This window comes from Anomaloglossus baeobatrachus, chromosome 1 (genome assembly GCF_048569485.1).
Source record: "Anomaloglossus baeobatrachus isolate aAnoBae1 chromosome 1, aAnoBae1.hap1, whole genome shotgun sequence".
NCBI lineage: Eukaryota > Metazoa > Chordata > Amphibia > Anura > Aromobatidae > Anomaloglossus > Anomaloglossus baeobatrachus.
In genome coordinates, this window is record NC_134353.1 from 73,117,410 (window position 1) to 73,139,703 (window position 22,294).

The 22,294-nt window shown below is 48.0% G+C and overlaps 1 protein-coding gene across 1 annotated transcript in view; it reads right to left on the minus strand.

The window, feature by feature from the left end:
* HTRA3 (HtrA serine peptidase 3) overlaps positions 1-22,294 on the minus strand; it is a 56,949-nt gene that overhangs the window by 10,354 nt on the left and 24,301 nt on the right. Inside the window, exons 4-7 of the mRNA XM_075346851.1 lie at positions 20,676-20,870; positions 17,612-17,644; positions 15,107-15,221; positions 553-601 (exon numbers count right to left, since the gene is read on the minus strand). Of these exons, the coding sequence (XP_075202966.1) occupies positions 553-601; positions 15,107-15,221; positions 17,612-17,644; positions 20,676-20,870 (392 nt within the window). The remainder of the gene's footprint in view (positions 1-552; positions 602-15,106; positions 15,222-17,611; positions 17,645-20,675; positions 20,871-22,294) is intronic.

The following is a 22,294-nucleotide window of genomic DNA, read 5'->3' on the forward strand; positions in this document are numbered from 1 at the left end:
TAATGAACCCTGAATGGCAAATTCTACAGGGAAATGTCAGGACATCTGTGCATGAGCCGAATCTTACGCAACAACACAATGACCCAAAGAACACGAGTCGTTCTACAAAAGAATGATTACATGGTGAAAATCTAATTTAGTTTTAGCTCAAATTTATACACAAACATGGAAAATTCTGAAGGGTTCACCAACATTTAGGTATCAATGTGAGAACATTTATCATCCGGGGCATTGTTTTGCCCTTTGCCTTTATTTTCCTATTCATCTATGGGGGTGATAAAATATTAAGTTGCTTTTACTTCTATCTAAATATTTTCAAATTCTAACTACAAAGTTTATATAAACCACAAGTCAAACTCTGTTCACGTTCGCTGCCAAGAGCTCTCAGTCCTCGGGAGTTTGCACACGCGGGCTCGGGCCAGAAATGAGTTCTGTAATAAGTTCAGACTCCACAGCTACAACTTTTCCATAGCAAATAATAAAAAAAAACAAACCTAAAAACAAAGCAAAAAAAACCAGCTATTGGCAAACATACAAGTCTCCATTACTTACGCAGGAGTTATGGTCAGCATCTTTATCCCGATGAAACGCTTCTTCCCGTCTGAAGAAACAAACATTGTCGAGACAGTCACAGTTGTATCAATTTGGAATGTGTTCAAAAAAATGTAAAAAATGTTTATTTCGCCCTTCGTAAAGGTCAGACTGTTCCCCTCAGGGATTATATAGATACAGGAAAGTCAGAGAAAGCTCCAGGACTGATTTACTATGGAGACTATGACTTGTACTATGTTGTATACGAGCCATGTAATCCTTCATAATATAGAATCCATAGTGCGGTTTTATAAATAAGACCGAAATTAAAACTCAAAATATTTAGCTGCTCCATCCTAAACAACATTTACTTCTTTTTTTTTAAATCCATATGAGGGTTCATCATAATGTATTTAGGAGGCTCTGTGGAGGTCATGTAGTTAGGAGGCTCTGTGGAGGTCATGTAGTTAGGAGGCTCTGTGAGGACTCATACTGTATACAGGAGGCTATGTAGTGGCTCCTGCTGTATATATAAGGCTATGTGGGGGCTCACACTGTATATAGGAGGCTGTGTGAGAGCTCACACTGTATATAGGAGGCTATGTGCGAGCTCACACTGTATATAGGAGGCTATGTGGGGGCGTACACTGTATATATAAGGCTATGTGGGGGCTCATACTGTATATAGGAGGCTATGTGCGGGCTCACACTGTATATATGAGGCTATGTGGGGGCTCACACTGTATATAGGAGGCTGTGTAAGAGCTCACACTGTATATAGGAGGCTATGTGGGAGCTCACACTGTATATAGGAGGCTATGTGGGGGCTCATACTGTATATAGGAGGCTATGTGGGGGCGTACACTGTATATAGGAGGCTATGTGGGGGCTCACACTGTATATATGAGGCTATGTGGGGGCTCATACTGTATATAGGAGGCTATGTGCGGGCTCACACTGTATATATGAGGCTATGTGGGGGCTCACACTGTATATAGGAGGCTATGTGGGGGCGTACACTGTATATAGGAGGCTATGTGGGGGCTCACACTGTATATATGAGGCTATGTGGGGGCTCATACTGTATATAGGAGGCTATGTGCGGGCTCACACTGTATATATGAGGCTATGTGGGGGCTCACACTGTATATATGAGGCTATGTGTGGGCTCATACTGTATATAGGAGGCTATGTGCGGGCTCACACTGTATATATGAGGCTATGTGGGGGCTCACACTGTATATAGGAGGCTGTGTAAGAGCTCACACTGTATATAGGAGGCTATGTGGGAGCTCACACTGTATATAGGAGGCTATGTGGGGGCTCATACTGTATATAGGAGGCTATGTGGGGGCGTACACTGTATATAGGAGGCTATGTGCGGGGCTCACACTGTATATATGAGGCTATGTGGGGGCTCATACTGTATATAGGAGGCTATGTGCGGGCTCACACTGTATATATGAGGCTATGTGGGGGCTCACACTGTATATAGGAGGCTATGTGGGGGCGTACACTGTATATAGGAGGCTATGTGGGGGCTCACACTGTATATATGAGGCTATGTGGGGGCTCATACTGTATATAGGAGGCTATGTGCGGGCTCACACTGTATATATGAGGCTATGTGGGGGCTCACACTGTATATATGAGGCTATGTGTGGGCTCATACTGTATGTAGGAGGCTATGTGCGGGCTCACACTGTATATATGAGGCTATGTGGTGGCTCACACTGTATATAGGAGGCTATGTGGGGGCTCACACTGTATGTAGGAGGCTATGTGGGGGCGTACACTGTATATATAAGGCTATGTGAGGGCGTACACTGTATATATGAGGCTATGTGGGGGCTCATACTGTATATAGGAGGCTATGTGGGGGCGTACACTGTATATAGGAGGCTATGTGGGGGCTCACACTGTATATATGAGGCTATGTGGGGGCTCATACTGTATATAGGAGGCTATGTGCGGGCTCACACTGTATATATGAGGCTATGTGGGGGCTCACACTGTATATAGGAGGCTATGTGGGGGCTCACACTGTATATATAAGGCTATGTGGGGGCTCACACTGTATTTAGGAGTCTATGTGGTGCCTTTTGCTGTATATAGGAGGCTATTTGGAGGTGCATACTGCATATGAAAGGGCTATGTGGGGGGCTCATACTGTATATAAGGGGCTATATAGAGGCTCACTCTTTATATAGCCCTTTATATACTGTATGTAGGGGGATGTCAGTGTGGCGCCCCTGACCCGGTCAGGCACCACAGAGTATTGCACCCATGCGGGGACAATGCTTCCAGGTAATTTCCAAAGGCCAGGATGAGGTGCACACACAAACACATAGTGACCAGGCCTCCCACATCACCAGAGGGGACCCTTGAGTAGCCAGAAGGAGTTAACTTTCAATTCCCAGCTAGGGGTGTGTTCAGGGGCTGGTTGCTAGGAAGCAGGGCAGAGAGAGAGAGGAAGAGGAGAGTCTGGAGGAAGAAGTTGAGGTGTGTGGAAGGGAGCAGAGGAGCTCTCGTGTCAGACAGGTCCTGAGGAGTGCAGTAGCTGAAAGCGGGGGAGAAAGGAGTACCGTGGGTCGGCCTGAAAATCATCCAGAGAGAAGGGTGGCTGAGTACGGAGATCCCGGTATCCGAGCACACAAGGGGAACTAGGTCCCCAGTACAGGCAGCAGATCATCCAGAGCTGCTTAACCTACAGGTGGGGGGGGGGTACTTCATGCCCTCACCACGACTACACAGAGCTTGAGCCAAGCAGCAATCACCAGGCCCATAAGGGGACAGGGCCAGAAGCCATCCCACCAAGGCCACGCTGCCGGCAGACGAGCCAGAGAGAGGGGAGCAGGGTGGTAACAGCTTCCCTGGAGGAGTCCTACCACGCTTCAAGCAAAGGATCCTCCTAAAACAGAAAGAGTGCAAGGAAGGCGAGTGGACAGCTACCCTCAGAACGGCCTCCTGGAATTCCTGGTTCAACCTGGTTATCACAGTGTCGCCCCGGGCATCTCACCGTGACCTCCAAACAGTGAGTAAACACGTTGAAAGACTTCTTGGACTGTGTTTGAGTCATTCTGCGACCTGTGGTCCCACACACATACACCGGGGCCTGGGGCTTGCCTCACTCTCAGGGGGCTAATATACTGACTGCACCCACCATCAGCCCCAGGCATCCCTTAATCTGCAGTGGCGGTCCCCGCTGACCGCAATACTGAGAGTGGCGTCACGACAATCCTAAAAGAAGGTTCCCTACCTGTGACCAGACTGTTCCATCCACGTGGAGTCCCTGAAGGTACTGCACCGACACATACTAGCGGGGCTTCACAACTTCTGGCGTCACGAACAGGATAAGGACTAGACCTGTTCAGACAGGTGACCGTGTGCCTCAGAGGTCCGACCGCAAAAATTGAACCGCCGCCATATTGCCATCTTCAAAAGCGCGCGCTGCAGCCCGCGCGAGGGAGAAGAGCACCGCCCACGAAGAGGTGTGGCCGCCCCAGAATCCCCACAATTCGGAGAGCGTTCTGACCCAGGAAGTGGAAAGGGAGCGCGCAGATTTTTGAAGAAAAATGGACGCTGCAGGAGGTAATGCCCCTGGTCAGGGCGACGCAGCCCAAGCGATGCCAGCCCCCGTCGCGCTGGATGCAGCAGCGCCTGGTGCCGGTGCCGCGGTCGCAGCCGCGCCGGCTGAAATCTCCCCCATAATGCCAGTTTCCTTGCTGTATGTCCCAGGAGCGCAATGGCTGCCCCAATACGCCGGTAAAATAGACACGCTGACCGGGTTTAAGAAGAAGATCAACACCCTGCTAGACATGCACGCGATGACTGGTAAGCAGAGGGCCGCTGTGGTGCTGGGACAATTGACTGAGGCAGCAGAATTGGAAGCTGAGTCCTGGACCAATGATGACCGGAGCGCTGTTGAGACCATCTTTGCCAAACTAGCAGCTGCTTTTGAACACCGCACCGAGGGAGAGCTGAGGACGGACTTCTATAACTGCCGGCAGAAGCCCCAAGATAGCATAAGAGCCTATGCCCTCAGGCTGCAGGCTGCACTGCGGGCTCTCAAGCTGGTGGACCCTGTCAGTGATCAGGAAGGAAACCGGATGATGAAGGAACAATTCTTGCGGGGCCTGCGTTCTCCTGAGGATGGGAAGCAGATGAAGCTGTGGTCCCTGGAACACCCTGACGTGGACTTTGCCATTCTGAAAGACAGGGCAGTGAAAGCACTCCAACCTCCTGTGGACACAGACCCCGTCGCACCAGCATGGCCTGCCAGTTCCACGGCTGCAGGAGCGGAATCCTCCTCGCAGGCCCTGGTAACTGCAAAAGGACTCAACACGCCAGCAGAGACCATAAATACACTATCCTCCCAGGTGCAACAGCTCACTAAGGACGTCGCACAAATCCTGAAAGCAATACAGTTGCCCTCAGAGACCAAAGTCCCTCATCGGATCCTGCTAGCTGACAACCCAGAGGACGTCCCTTGGATGCGGAGGAGAAGAGGTCCCCCAACCCGAGGCAGGAGCAGTGATCGCTATGACTCATCTGGACAACCCATCTGTCGTCGTTGCCAGGAGGCAGGACACTATGCAAGGGCCTGTCCTTTAAACGAGCCAAACCTGGGGCCGGGGGCCAGTCCTCAGGATTAAGAAGATCAGGCCCAAGTCGCTGCTGTGATCAGTACGTGGGTGGACGTCCTGTCCTGTCCATCGTCCTGGACGGGATCCCTACCCCGGCGTTATTGGACACCGGCTCTCAGGTAACCACGATCCCGTATGTCCTGTATCGTAGGTTTTGGTCGGACGACGATCTCCGACCACCGGACCCCTCCCTCACCATCTATGCTGCCAACGGACAACCTATAGACCAGATCGGGGTCAAAGAGGTAACCATAAAGGTGGGAAGGCAGGAAATGAAGGGACAAGGACTGATTGTTGTGGACACTGATATTAGAGAAAGGAACCCGCAAATGATTTTAGGCACTAATGTCATAGAAAATTGCCTAGGGGAAGTGTTGTTGTTGCTTCACCAGATTGTTGAAGGTGCTGAGGGCAGGTCGCAAAGAGCCTTGCAAAAGGAGATCCGAATCATTCTGAGGAAGCAACAGGTAAAACAGGCTGGCGGTGAGATTGGTAGTGTACGGGTGATGGATGCTAACCCCATTGTGATACCCCCACGGAGTGAAATGATGATGTGGTGTAGAGCAGCGGTAGGTCTCAGAGGACAGGATTACCAGGCTGTACTAGAGCCCACTCATTCAGACCACTGGCCCACGATTCTGACAGCCAGGGGGGTAGTTGATGTACACAAGGGACGAGTGCCTGTACGAGTGTTGAACTGTGGGGAGGAGGAAGCCAGACTACCAAGGTACGCTACCATAGCCAAACTGTTTACATGCTCAGATGACGCCATAACACCTGTAGGTCCCCTGACACAAGCTGACTCAACCGAGGATGAGACCTCCCAAAAGCAGTTAGAGGACTGGTGCCAGAAACTACACGTGGGGACTGACTCTACACCCGTCTACCAGAAACATGGGGTTTACAGGGTCGTGCAGGAATACGAGCAGGTCTTTAGTAAGAACCCACTAGACTTTGGTAGGATCAAAGGGGTGCAACATCACATACCCACAGGCAGTCATCCTCCCATTAAGGAAAGACATAGGCCCATTCCACCAGCCCATTACCAGCGCACAAAGGACATGCTGAAGGACATGAAGGAGGCAGGCATCATAAGGGACAGTTGTAGCCCCTGGGCGGCTCCCCTGGTCCTGGTAAGAAAGAAGGATGGCACGATGAGGATGTGTGTGGATTACAGACGGATAAATCAGATAACACACAAGGATGCCTACCCTTTGCCAAGGATAGAGGAATCCCTCGCTGCCTTGAAAGCCTCTAACTACTTTTCTACCCTAGATCTTACTAGTGGCTACTGGCAAGTATCTGTAGCAGAAGAAGATCGGGAGAAGACGGCCTTCACCACCCCAATGGGCCTCTGTGAGTTCAACAGCATGCCATTTGGACTCTGCAATGCCCCCGGGACCTTCCAGAGGCTTATGGAATGCTGCCTAGGGCACCTCAACTTTGAAACCGTCCTGCTATACCTGGATGATGTCATCGTGTACTCCAAGACCTACGAGGACCACCTGAAACACCTGGCTGAAGTCTTTGAAGCGCTATCCCGATATGGAATGAAGCTGAAACCATCCAAGTGCCATTTACTGAAGCCAAAGGTCCAGTACCTAGGTCACGTGGTCAGTGCAGAAGGAGTAGCACCGGACCCAGAGAAGGTCACAGTCATCCAGGAATGGCCCACACCTACTACCGTCCGGGAGGTACGTCAGTTCCTTGGCTTGGTAGGCTACTACAGAAGGTTCATCAAGGGCTACACGAAAATGGCAGCGCCTTTGCAAGAGCTCCTGGTAGGCCACCCAAAGAAGAGAGGAAAGATCTCCGGCCCGCCATTTCACTGGGGAGAAGCAGAAGAACACTCCTTCAGACAAATGAAAGGGGCCTTGACGGGTGAAGAGATCCTAGCCTACCCTGACTACGGTCTGCCATTCGTACTGTACACAGATGCCAGTAATGTGGGACTGGGAGCAGTGCTTTCACAGGTGCAGGGAGGCAAAGAGCGTGTGATTGCTTACGCCAGCAGGAAGCTCAGGCCTACTGAAAGAAACCCGGAGAATTATAGCTCATTCAAGCTAGAGTTCCTGGCCATGGTATGGGCTATCACAGAGCGGTTCAAGCACTACCTGGCAGCCACCAAATTCACTGTCTTCACGGACAACAACCCCCTGACCCACTTGGATACTGCTAAATTGGGTGCCATGGAGCAGCGTTGGGTAGCCCGACTGGCGAATTATGACTTTACTGTCAAGTATCGAGCTGGCCGCAAGAACGGCAACGCAGATGCTCTGTCCAGGATGCCTCACCTAGCAGACGAGGGTGAAGATGTAGATGATCTTGAAGAGATTGAGCTGCCAGCGTTCCATCGCCATGGAGCAAAACAGTGTCGGCAGTCGCGTGCCAACCGCCAAGAGGTGACCCTGAACCCACTACCTCACTACAACTGGAAGGAGACCCAGGAAAATGATCCAGCGGTAGGCTTGGTAAAGAAACTGATCAGCCAGCCGGGCGCCAGCCTTGACAAAGGAGCCCCACCTGAGGCACAGTACCTATGGAAGGAGAGGGGTCGATTATTCATCTATCAAGACAAACTTTACAGGAGCATCATTGACCCGAGGACGCATGAGAAGGTGTGGCAAGTGATTGTACCACAGAAGGATACGAGGATGGTGCTAGAAGCCTATCACAATGGTGCAGGCCACTTTGGTTGGAAGAAACTGGAGGCCCTACTTAAAGTAAGATTCTACTGGGTGGGCATGAGATCTGCCCTAGAGAAGTGGTGTCGAAACTGTGGGCCCTGCAATCTTAGAAGAAAAGACCAGCCCAGCCAGAGAGCACCACTCCAGCCAATCCAAACTAAACGGCCCCTTGAGATCGTGGCCCTGGACCATGTAAAGTTGGCACCCAGCAGACAAGGCTACAACTACGCTCTCACTATGGTTGACCACTACTCCAGATTCCTGGTGGTAGTACCAGTCAAGGACTTGACAGGTCAAACTGCAGCCAAAGCTTTCCAGACACACTTCTGTCGACCACATGGCTATCCAGATCAAGTGCTCACTGACCAAGGACCAGCCTTTGAAGCTGAAGTGTTTAAGGAGTTTTGTAACCTATACGGCTGCCAGAAGATCCGTACTACGCCTTACCATCCTCAGACCAATGGCATGTGTGAGAAGATGAACCACATCATTCTCGACCTTCTGAAGACGCTCCCACTAGAAGAACGAAGTCAGTGGCCGGAAAAGCTGCCCGATCTAGTGGACATGTATAACAACATCCCTGTGAGTTCCACGAACTGCACACCGGCATACCTGATGAGGGCCAGACCAGGGAGATTGCCAGTAGATCTGGAAATGGGAGTTGAGACCCCTGAAGACCATCTACAAGGTGCTGATTGGGATTCCAACCGCCAAGCCCAATACAAGAAAGTACAAGAGTGTGTGGAGCGAAGCCTGACTCAGCAGCGTGAGAAACAAGAAAAGGCCTACAATCGAAAAGCACCTGCTGTTCCTTTGATGCCAGGAGATATAGTTCTCAAAAGGAAGAGAAGACGTCATAAACTTGACAATCACTGGGAAGAAGAACCCTATACTGTGTTACCATCGACGCTTAGCAATGAAAAGACATGCCTTATCAGCAAAGATGGAGGAAAAACAACAGCTGTCGTTTCTAGAGATCGCTTAAAGAAATGTCCTGAACAACTAAGAATCCCTGAAGAAATTCCCAACCCTTTGCCAGTTCAAGAACCAAAAGAAAAGATGATCCATACTGTACTTGGAGATTTTCCAGCAAGTTGGCCTCAATACAATGGAGCAGTAGTTATTCCGGTTATTACATTCCCTCAATCTGGAGAAGTAAGAGACCCAGAAGAACCTGTTCAGAACCTGGAAGAGCCAAATGTAGCTGAAGCAGAAGACCATGCACTGGTATCAATACCTAGCACACCTATTATTCACATTGAGACACATACATCGGGTGGGAGGACACAACCTCAGACAGATGACAGTATAGTACTGCGTAGGTCAACCCGCAGCAACTTTGGTCAGCTCCCATTACGCTATAGAGAAAGTACAGTTTAGTTCAAAGTGACGGTATGAAATGTAATGTTTAACCTGTTTACAGTTAAGTAACGTTTAAGTGAAATGTGCCCACAAGGACTATTGTGAGACCTCCTTAAAATGTTAGACCACTGGTTATGAACTGGCTTTAACCACAAACTTTGCATTGTAAAAAGTTACCTCCTTGGTATCAACCACAGAGTCTGCCTGTTGAGGGGCATGGCTCTGCACCAACAAGGGGGCACGCCTGTTTATGGGGCCTGCCCTCCAACACTCGGAAGCGGGTACGCCTGTTTATGGGGCCTACCTTACACCACTCCCCTCAGGAGAGGAAGATTGGAGGAAAGGTCTGGGGAATGTGATGGCCCAGCCCTGGTCACCAAAAGGACCGGCGACCTACCTCCTGGAGGTTTTTGGGTGGGGTTCGGACATGTGGGTGGTTGGTGGTGGAATGGTACCTGGTATGTTAAAATGTAAATAATTGCCCCTGCGTGGGAAAAGTTTGTATTTACCTTTTTCTCTTGTCTTTGCAGCCCGAGGACGTGCTGATGATAACTAAGGGGGAATGTGGCGCCCCTGACCCGGTCAGGCACCACAGAGTATTGCACCCATGCGGGGACAATGCTTCCAGGTAATTTCCAAAGGCCAGGATGAGGTGCACACACAAACACATAGTGACCAGGCCTCCCACATCACCAGAGGGGACCCTTGAGTAGCCAGAAGGAGTTAACTTTCAATTCCCAGCTAGGGGTGTGTTCAGGGGCTGGTTGCTAGGAAGCAGGGCAGAGAGAGAGAGGAAGAGGAGAGTCTGGAGGAAGAAGTTGAGGTGTGTGGAAGGGAGCAGAGGAGCTCTCGTGTCAGACAGGTCCTGAGGAGTGCAGTAGCTGAAAGCGGGGGAGAAAGGAGTACCGTGGGTCGGCCTGAAAATCATCCAGAGAGAAGGGTGGCTGAGTACGGAGATCCCGGTATCCGAGCACACAAGGGGAACTAGGTCCCCAGTACAGGCAGCAGATCATCCAGAGCTGCTTAACCTACAGGTGGGGGGGGGGGTACTTCATGCCCTCACCACGACTACACAGAGCTTGAGCCAAGCAGCAATCACCAGGCCCATAAGGGGACAGGGCCAGAAGCCATCCCACCAAGGCCACGCTGCCGGCAGACGAGCCAGAGAGAGGGGAGCAGGGTGGTAACAGCTTCCCTGGAGGAGTCCTACCACGCTTCAAGCAAAGGATCCTCCTAAAACAGAAAGAGTGCAAGGAAGGCGAGTGGACAGCTACCCTCAGAACGGCCTCCTGGAATCCTGGTTCAACCTGGTTATCACAGTGTCGCCCCGGGCATCTCACCGTGACCTCCAAACAGTGAGTAAACACGTTGAAAGACTTCTTGGACTGTGTTTGAGTCATTCTGCGACCTGTGGTCCCACACACATACACCGGGGCCTGGGGCTTGCCTCACTCTCAGGGGGCTAATATACTGACTGCACCCACCATCAGCCCCAGGCATCCCTTAATCTGCAGTGGCGGTCCCCGCTGACCGCAATACTGAGAGTGGCGTCACGACAATCCTAAAAGAAGGTTCCCTACCTGTGACCAGACTGTTCCATCCACGTGGAGTCCCTGAAGGTACTGCACCGACACATACTAGCGGGGCTTCACATCAGCATACTTAATTCTGCTCAATATTAAGTGATACTATGAATATACAATAATACTGTATTTAGGAGATTATGGAGGCTCCTACTGTATATAGGGAGCTATATGGAGGCTCACATTGTATATAGAGGTGCTATGTGGAGGCTCACACTGTGTATGGAAAAACTATGTGATGGCTCCTATTGTATTGTATATAGAGAGAGTATGCAGGGGCTCATACTGTATGTAGGGCTATGTTGGGGCTCATACCATATATATATATAGGGGCTGTTTGAGGGTTCATACGGTATGTAGGGGGCTATGTGGGGGCACACACTGTATATAGGAGTCTATGTGGTGGTTCCTGATGTATATAGGAAGCTATGTGGAGGCTCACACTGCATATGAAAGGGCTATGTGGGGGCTCATACTGTATATATGGGGGGTTCTTTTATTTCACCAATAGTTAGACATGGTGACATTTTAAAAAACACTGGAGTGTTATTTTCACGTCCTCAGGTCCAGATGCTGAGTTTCTTTCACTGCCCCGGTCTCAGTTGTTTGGCTGCAGTGCTATACATGACATCACCACTGCAGACAATCAGTGAGCCCAGCTGCTTAGCTGATAAAGACATCAAGTGATTGGCTGCAGCGATGTCACTGTTCCCACACTACAGAGACTGCAGCAGTGGTGGTGACACCGCACTGGACACAGGAAGGACAATAATTCTTGGTTTGTTTTTATAGATGTAACAGCCTGTGGATAGAAGTTTAGTGAAGGGGGAAAACCCCTTTAAGTTTACCAGGACACACTGGCTATTGGCTGTGTTATACTGCGGCAACCCTCCTATGATCAGCCCCGTACAGTGCATCACTCAGGTGTGGATGGTGTAGCACCCCTGAGCCACTCAGGGCACTACAGGGAACTGCATCCTCTCGGGGATGCAGGACCTACCCCCTGGTACCTGTAACTTCAGCAACACACACCTAAAATCCCAGTTGCCACTCACACCAGGCCTAAGGGGTTAGTCAGATAAGGGGATGGCCACCCAGTGGGCAGAGCCAAACCATGAAAGACTAGACCACCTGGTGGGAGGGGACATGCAGAACGTTAGAGCGTCTGTTAGGGAGAGCACAATGTGAAGTGCAGGAGGTGAACTGTGCCTGGAGATGGGTCCGTGTAATGGTGACCCGGGGGCACAGGAGTCAGGTTACCAGAATAGGAGCAAACAAGGACCTCTGGGCCAAAGTCAAGACCCCAGGGATGGTACGAGGGAGCACCACTGGAAACTGGGCACGCACGGGGCACAGGGCCCTAGGTCAGGCCACATTTTCAGACGGCCTGACAATTACCTGCACGGTGAGGGCTCTCCACGGGAGGTGGCGTCACATGAACATTAACTCTTATCTCCCCTGTAAATAATCCCCTTTATAAATAGCACCCAGGGCACGGGACTGGGCAACGGCCACCACAGTGACATTCCCAATTATATATACTGCCCGGGACTGAGTACCCCATTCCCTGGGCGACACAATGGTTTATCATGGCAGCCAGGGGCCCTTAGGAAGGCTCCTGTGTATTTCATTATTTTACTTCTGTGCAGACTTTTATTTAGGTTACTATTAAAGGGAACCTGTCACTAGATTTGGTGACTATAAATTGTCGCAACCACCAGTGAGCTCTTATATACAGTATTCTGGTGACAGGTTCCCTTTAAAGTGTAACCATCATTTTAATTTCATAAATCAATAGCACAGATGAACATAAGCAACTTTGTAATATATCTAATCAGAGAAATCTGCTTCTTTCTCCTTCTGGACTGATCTTTGCAAGCGTAAAATGTATAAATTCTCTATTCAATGAAGACAGACTTTCCCATGACTGTGATGAGAGATGACAGTTGGTTCTTAGAACATTCTATGGAGAGGGAAGGAGAAAGAAGCAGACACATAGCTCTTGCTGCAAGTTCTCCAGAGACCACAATTAAACTTTATCAGCCCAAAATGGTTTCTTCCTTCCCTACCTCGGCTTTTATACAGGCTCAAATAGTCACTTTGGATTGGCTGCGGTATATCATGTAATAGCTGGAAAGCATTCTGGGGAATCCTGCGTGGTCACAGCTGATTCTGTCAGTTGTCAGTCTGACCCATTATTGAGATAGATGGCAGTTGGTGCTTTTAAAATTCTATGAAGGTGGGAGGAACTGGAGGCTGACACAGACATTCTGCTGCAAGTTCTCCGAGTAAGAGGCGCAGGCAGACATTCTGCTGCAAGTTCTCTTGAAATGACAGTTACAGTTCTCCATTGACATTTATGAGCACCAACTGTCATCTCCTATCTAACTAATCACTGAAGATAGATTTTACACATGAATTGAGAATTTTGAGAATGATCAGTCCAGGAGCAGTAAGCAGCAGATTTCTCTAATAAGATATATTTTAAGCATTTTCATATGTTCTACTGGTTTATGAAAAGAATATCACAGTCGCTTTTTACAGATACAGTCATATGAAAAAGTTTGGGCACCCCTATTAATGTTAACCTTTTTTCTTTATAACAATTTGGGTTTTTGCAACAGCTATTTCAGTTTCATATATCTAATAACTGATGGACTGAGTAATATTTCTGGATTGAAATGAGGTTTATTGTACTAACAGAAAATGTGCAATCCGCATTTAAACAAAATTTGACCGGTGCAAAAGTATGGACACCCTTATCAATTTCTTGATTTGAACACTCCTAACTACTTTTTACTGACTTACTTAAGCACTGAATTGGTTTTGTAACCTCATTGAGCTTTGAGCTTCATAGGCAGGTGTATCCAATCATAAGAAAAGGTATTTAAGGTGGCCACTTGCAAGTAGTTCTCCTATTTGAATCTCCTATGAAGAGTGGCATCATGGGCTCCTCAAAACAACTCTCAAATGATCTGAAAACAAAGATTATTCAACATAGTTGTTCAGGGGAAGGTACAAAAAGTTGTCTCAGAGATTTAAACTGTCAGTTTCCACTGTGAGGAACATAGTAAGGAAATGGAAGAACACAGGTACAGTTCTTGTTAAGCCCAGAAGTGGCAGGCCAAGAAAAATATCAGAAAGGCAGAGAAGAAGAATGGTGAGAACAGTCAAGGACAATCCACAGACCACCTCCAAAGACCTGCAGCTTCATCTTGCTGCAGATGGTGTCAATGTGCATCGATCAACAATACAACGCACGTTGCACAAGGAGAAGCTGTATGGGAGAGTGATGTGAAAGAAGCCATTTCTGCAAGCACGCCACAAACAGAGTCGCCTGAGGTATGCAAAAGCACATTTGGACAAGCCAGTTACATTTTGGAAGATGGTGCTGTGGACTGATGAAACAAAGATTGAGTTGTTTGGTCATACAAAAAGGCGTTATGCATCGAGGCAAAAAACACGGCATTCCAAGAAAAGCACTTGCTGCCCACAGTAAAATTTGGTGGAGGTTCCATCATGCTTTGGGGCTGTGTGGCCAATGCCGGCACCGGGAATCTTGTTAAAGTTGAGGGTCGCATGGATTCAACTCAGTATCAGCAGATTCTTGACAATAATGTGCAAGAATCAGTGACGAAGTTGAAGTTACGCAGGGGATGGATATTTCAGCAAGACAATGATCCAAAACACCGCTCCAAATCTATTCAGGCATTCATGCAGAGGAACAATTACAATGTTCTGGAATGGCCATCCCAGTCCCCAGACCTGAATATCATTGAACATCTGTGGGATGATTTGAAGCGTCCTGTCCATGCTCGGCGACCATCAAACTTAACTGAACTAGAATTGTTTTGTAAACAGGAATGGTCAAATATACCTTCATCCAGGATCCAGGAACTCATTAAAAGCTACAGGAAGCAACTAGAGGCTGTTATTTTTGCAAAAGGATCTACAAAATATTAATGTCACTTTTATGTTGAGGTGCCCATACTTTTGCACCGGTGAAATTTTGTTTAAATGCGGATTGCACATTTTCTGTTATTACAATAAACCTCATTTCAATCCAGAAATATTACTCAGTCCATCAGTTATTAGATATATGAAACTGAAATAGCTGTTGCAAAAACCCAAATTGTTATAAAGAAAAAATGTTAACATTAATAGGGGTGCCCAAACTTTTTCATATGACTGTATATTAATAAATAATCAGATAGCTGTGATCTAAAACTACCAGATGAGAAATGATGGTGATTAGCTTTAAAATAATTTCTCTTTTGATATTTTTTTTTATTTTTACCTTTAATTTTCTTGTCGTGAGTGTCGGTCATAAACTTGGTGATGCGATCAGAGGGAATTGCAAATGAGATTCCAGCTGCCACTTTCAGGGTGTTAATCCCAATCACTTCTCCGTCCTTGATGAAACAACATAATACATCTACAATTAGAAAGTTTGCACTGATTTTATATTATGCAGACACACGCATACACAAATGTAAAAAGACACGTAGACAGATATGTACACATACAGGCACTGGCGGACACATACAAAATAGGGCCCCTGTGCAAGAATAATATATATGGGCCCTTTTCAGTCCAATAAATCACCACAATTCACAATTCCACCTGTTTTGGAAGTAGAAATGGGCCCCCTTAACGGTAAGGCCCATTGTGTAGCTGCAGAGGCAACACCAATGATATGTCCGCCTCTGCATACAGGTATATGAAGACGTATTCACAAAATACATAGAAATAGACATAAATCTATACAAAGTCATATACAATGACATACATCATACATGCACACACACCAGACATGAGCGGCAAAGAAGAAACAGGTGGCCCTGTGCAGCTGCTAGGGGAGCGGCCCAGGGAGCATTTGTCTCTTTGCCCCACCCGCCAAGCCCACCCCTGGCACTGAAGCCTAAGGCTATGTGCCCACGGGGACAGTGTCCTGCGGATATATCCGCAGGACATTCCGCAGGAGCTCCCAGGAAACAGCACCACAACTTTTGTCTGTTTCCATGCTGCGGAATGTCGTGCGGATATGGTGCGGGCTTTCTGCATTGAGGATACAGTACCATGGCTTCGGCACTGCATCCTCAATGCAGAACAAGTGCTGCAGTGATCGGGGGAGTTCATACTCACCTCCATCATGCAGCACCTCGCTTTCCAGCAGCCGGGTCCCTCTGTCAGCGTCTGCAGGAGAAGGTGGGCGGGCCTGAACTAGCTCCGGCTGTCACATGACCAGAGCTTGTGCAGGCTCCGCCCACCTCTTCCTTCCTGACCTGGATTCACCGCTCTCCTGTACACCGGACGGAGAAAGTGACTCCGGTGAGGCAGGTAAGTATATGGGACCCTGCGGAGAAATCCGCAACAATAATTGACATGCTGCTGATTTTTCCGCACGGAAATCCGCACGATTTCCGCTGCGGAAAAATCCGCAGCGTGGGCACAGCATTACCCAAATGCCATAGAAATGGCTGGGGAGTAGCTGTGCTGCAGATTTCTGGAAAATCCGCGGCTTTTCCACGAGAAATCCGCGGCAAAATCCGCGCATTTTCCGCAGCGTGGGCACATAGCCTAAGAAGTCCAAATAGGTCCATTTGGCCTATTTGAGAAGACCAATACAATTAAGAACTGTCTGACACTTGGGGTCCTGTTGACTTATATATTTGGGACCCACAAGCTTGTACAGTAGTTATGTGTCGCCCTGGACAAGCCAGGGGACACAGGTAACAAGACACACACCCCCACCCCCAGCAGTTCACAGCAGACATCCCCAAAGTGACCTGCTTTCTGCCTCGGGCTCAGACTGACACACCAGGTGGGCGGAGTCAGGAGATGGAGACGCCCACCCAGGAGTGAGCTGGCCTGAGGCAGGAAACAAGCCCAGTCAAGTCCTAGGAGAGGAGGAGATAAGGTCTGCAGAGAGGCAGACATAGCCAGGGGCCTAGGTTGGAGCCTAGGGACTCGTACAGAGAGTCCGGCAGACGGTAGTGGCCGTCTGCAGGGAGCCGGGGAGACAGCTGGTGGAACCGTAGGTAGCCGGGGCTGGGCGGTGGCCCACCGGTACTGAACCGGGGAGCCAGCTGGAAGCCGGAACGTAGAAGGAGGGTGCACTGAGGCGAGAGAAAGGACTTATCCCACTAAACTGGGTCAGGGGAGAAACAACAACAGCAACCGTCCGAGGGACCCGTCCAACCAGCCGTTTGTTTACCGAGAACTGTGTCGTGTTTACTGGCTGAGTGAATACCTCCGTGCCGTACGGCACAGCACTGTCCCTGCGTCCCTGCACCTCCACAGGCCCGATACCCGCCTGTCCACCATCCAACCCCATCACTGGGCCCCGGGATCACCAACCCCTACCCACGGAGGGGCAAACCAACAACTGGCTGCTCCATACCATCACTCCCGGGATCCCCATACAGAGCAGCGGTGGTGTCAACAAATCACCACAACCGTGGGTGGCGTCACGGACAATAAACAATCCCCACACCCAAAAACTCCCTTTCACTCACGGGCGAGGAGCGCCGCTCGAGTCCCCGGGATCCGGCCCATCGCTCGAGCCACCGAGCAGTAGCAGCAGGCCGCAGCAGCCGCAGCGGCAGCCGGACCCGAGCAGCAGTGGAGGAGCGCGGCGTCCCCTCCTCCGCCCGCGACAGTTACACCTTTGAGGTTGCTCATCCACTTCCCTCTCAATATTTATACCAAATGCCCATAAATCTTCCCATGACCATTTTGATCTGTTGTTATTGTTCCTTTACTTATCACAGATACAATAACATGAAGGTACAATACTTACCAAGTTCACCAGAGGACCCCCAGAGTTTCCATACTAGAAAAAAAAAATAATTTACTGTTAAAAATATGAAGAATATGGTGAAAGAATAAAGAAAAACTGTGCGCCATGATTCTGAGATGTGCCACAAAGTTGGGACTGATTAGGAATCTCAAAAGTGCCAAGAACTCCTTCTGTCTCTGGATTGTACATAGACCTTAATGGAGAAGGACTTTATGGGCCAGGTCACTTGTCATCTAGGAGTAGGAGCCAGGTACTCCTGTTTTTGCCTTGAAAATAACTAGAAGGATACCCAGTGCCAGAGATGAGCCAAGCCTGAGCCACATACGAGGTCACCAGTGTTGGAGTAACAGGTTACAAGTTCACACTGTAGCCCATGAGTGTGAGGATATGTCTTTAGTCCAGTGGGGGCCAATTGGAAGGACCCTAATTTCACCAGTATTCACTTGCAAGGGTCAAACAAGCGTATAAAAAAAATTGTCCAAACATCATTAAGAAAAATTAGCTAACATTTCATCTGTATTGTCATCCTTATGACATCTGTTTTTATACATCTGCAGTTTATAAAAATCACAAGACCAATAACAAAAAATATCTGCAATGCATCTGAACAATCAGATGCTATATGGTTGAACTGTATGAGATCGTATTTTTGGGGGAGGGGGGGGGTTATGGAAGAGACTAGTGCGTGTTGCCATTTTTTCATATGGACATTCGGTCCCTGGAAAAAAAATGGTCATGTGAACATGTCACGATGACTATGAGATAGCAGAGAATCAGGGCTCCTAAGCTGTGTCTTAAACTAGGGAACAATATGCTATCCATAACCTCGGGGATACTCCTGATAGTACAGAGGTCTGAGTCTCCCTGCTGGCCCTGCTCCTGACCAGTCTTGATCTCATTCCCATAAACAATAGGATAAAATGTTGCACACCAGTCACAATGTATAGGGGAATAATGAAAAGCAGAACTGCTATGGGAATACTAGACTGAAAAATACAATGGACTATCTGAAAAAAGTGAAAAACATGAAAATGGTATATGCATAACTGCTATGAATAATAGGAATGAGAGATGTTTAGCCATTGTATTGATCAATGCAAAGGAGCCCCAAAACCAAACGCCAAGGTAATCTCTATTTTTGGGGTCCCTAACCTTTGTGTAACCTCACCTGCAGTTAAAAACTTGCTCTGTATGGGAAGCAAAGGACCAAGCTATATATGTGAAATAAGACCACATGGCTATGGGTGGGGCAGGGTTCTCAGACAGAAAATGCATACTAATTAAGGAATGTACGTCTGGAACACCAATGGTGTGAACAGGTGCAAGACTCAAAAATATACAACTAAATAATAGGATAAAGAGTTGCACACCAGTCACAATGTATAGGGGAATAATGAAAACCAGAACTGCTATGGGAATACTAGACTGAAAAATACAATGGACTATCTGAAAAAAGTGAAAAACCTGAAAATGGTATCTGCATAACTGCTATGAATAATAGGAATGAGAGATGTTTAGCCATTGTATTGATCAATGCAAAGGAGCCCCAGAACCAAACGCCAAGGTAATCTCTATCTGAATCTCTAACTGCAGGTGAGGTTACACGTAGGTTAGGGACCCCAAAAATAGAGATTACCTTGGCGTTTGGTTTTGGGGCGTTTCCATTGTATTTTTCAGTCTAGTATTCCCATAGCAGTTCTGCTTTTCATTATTCCCCTATACATTGTGACTGGTGTGCAACTCTTTATCCTATTGTTTAGTTGTATATTTTTGAGTCTTGCACCTTGCTCACACCATTGGAGTTCCAGGTGTACATTCTTTAATTGATTTGGTTCCCCTCCCCCCTCCCCCCCAGGGGATGAAACCCACAGATAAAGGCAGACAGGAAAAAACAAAACTGTCACACAGCACGCACACACAAAGGTAGACAATAAGATGTTCAGGAGGAAAACAGGATTAGGAAGGAAGCTACAAAACAACAGGGGTAAACTGCACCAAGCAATGAGCACTTTACCAGAGCGAGTCTGGGACATCACATTTCTCTGACCAACATAGTCTAAACTATAGCTGACATGGGTAGAAAGTTTCAACCAGCATAAATAGGAGGGGAGCAGATGTGATAGGCCTCCCCACAACAAGTGACCAAAGGAGCATGCAGACCAACAAAGATCAACTCTTGCTACCCTGCCTACGAATCAGCACACAGCAGGCTAACGCCCGAGTCTGCCTGTGTTGATCCCAGACACCAGAGAACCCATTGAGCGAAGTGTCAGATTCAGCAATTGAACAATACCCAACGCCGCCATCATAGTCGGCAACGTTTGTGAAATACTCCGTATGACAGAACAGCACTCTGACCAAAAATACAGTTGTGTGAACACAGTCTTAGGCTGCATTTACAGCATTTTTAACCGTTTAATCTTAAAAATGGATCATTTAATAGAAGTCCCAGAGAGGGGTCATTTAACATTTCTACCATTGGAACTCTATGGAGCTCGAAATTCCTGGGACTTCTAGTGTTAAAAAATAGATGAAACTTAGATGGAAAATGTTTTAGGTCGGTTTCAGATGTCCGTGTTTAATCAGGTACAAGCCACACGCATGGGTATGGTCATACGTGAGTCACACATGACACATCTGTGTTTGCATACATGTACCGGAGAAAATACGTGTCTTTGAAATAAAATTATTTTCTATATTCACCTGTATCCAGCTCTGCGTTATTCGGCTCTGCTGTCTCCTGCTTCCGACCCCCACTAATTATGCTCATAGAATATTCACTGCAGCTCGGAGCTGGAAGCCGGAGCATTGCCGGGGACAACATCGCCAATGACAGGTGAGTATCCAGCAAGCAGTGTGTGTGTGCAGTGACGTCCAGGAGGTCATCGGAGTTCCCAATCAACTTTGATGACCTCCTGGTGACATCCCCGCAACACCTGCGCTACAGCGGGTGTCACGACGGTGATTTCACACGTTCATCAGAGTTCATGTGACCCCCAACCTAATAGTAACTTACCGGATCCTGAAACACATCATCAATCTAAAAATTAAGATGGAGACTTACATTTATGATGGCATCTGTCTGCACATAGTCCATATCGGAGTCTCTCAAGCCGAGTTCTCTTCCATCTCTTTGAGCCGTGCTGACGATTCCGGTTGTCACAGTGTTCTGTAAGGCAAATGGGCTTCCGATAGCCACCACAAACTCTCCAGGTCTAAGATCTGCCGAATGTCCCAACAACAAGACTGGTAGCTTTTTCTAGAACAAAAAAAGCCATAGTTTTGTAGAAAAATACAAAGTTTTTCATAAAAAATGTAAGATGTATGATAAAGCTACCCGATGTACTAACACCGCCTAGTAGTCTAAGGTTGCCCGGGGATTCTCAGGTAGTGGCAGATTGAGGGTGGTTTGAGCTACTGATCACGGGCCACTAGTCATGCATAACCAATAGCCATGAACTTGCCAGAAATAACCTAGGGGTTTACAGCCTATATGTAGGATAAATGGCTAATATGTGCAGCTCCCACCTCTGGGAAATTTCTTAAATCAGGAAAACTGGAGTCGCCATAAGCTACACTGAAACAGAACTCTGGTGACCTTTCATGATTGCAGTATTGTAGAGGCTTCTCCTTACACTTCTACCCTCTTCTTCTTTAACCCCTCACCTTACCTTTTCCAGATCCCTTCCTACAAACGGATAAAAAACACCATTTTGGATTAATGTGGCCAAATCAGCCTTTATTACAACACAAACATACAATAAACTTAACTAGAAGGTGGGGACGTTCTTGGAGCACCAAGGCCTGATGGCAACCACTCTTAATAAATGAAGAACCATCCGGCATTACCCCTAGCTGCGACCACAGGCTCTGGGGCACCTCTGTTGCTGGAAAAAAACATTACTCCACATCACCAATTCCCAGGGACCCCACCCTGAAAGCCCCAAATCTGCCAGACAATAATCCAAATTCCGAACCAAATGGGAGGTTATCATCCACCAGATGTACAAAGCCCCAACTATAATTTTACTACTGACTCCAAGAACTCCACGGGTGTGTCACAGGTGACTCATGTGGTTTCTGGCAATAGAAAGTCACAATGTTTGGCTGTCCAAAATGCTCCCTGACTTTCCATTGTTCCTGCTGTCAGTACTCATTGGTATAGGTAGCTTTCCTGCTGGATTCATCTCTCCCCCTTTTGGACCCAGCAGGAGCTCACCTTACACCCAACTGCTGTTCATTAGCATTCTCTTAATGCTTAAATACTCCCTTCTTCCCTGGACTGGTGCTGGTGATATTATTCAGTTCACTCTAGCCCTGGTTGCAAGCAGGTGGCTTGCTCGCATTTGTAGTACCGTTGCAGAAGCTTTGCTGAACTCCTGCCTGAGTCATCTGTTGTTAAGTAGTTCATGCTCCCCCCCCCCATGTGTCTTCCTTGTGTCTTCCTTTAGCATTTAGTGGGGATGATGAAGAGCTCATCCCACCCATTCCTGTTGTGAATACATTTGGACTAGGTTCCAGTTTTGGGCTCCCTCTTGTGATTATTGCTGGTAGTGAAGTTTGCTTGCTGAATAGAAACCAGACAGCTGGGGATGATTGTCAATCAGGTTCTTGTGACTGGGCCTATATAACTGAGTAGTGTTCTCTTGTTCCTGACCGGTGCTCAATGCTGTCTCCTGTGTG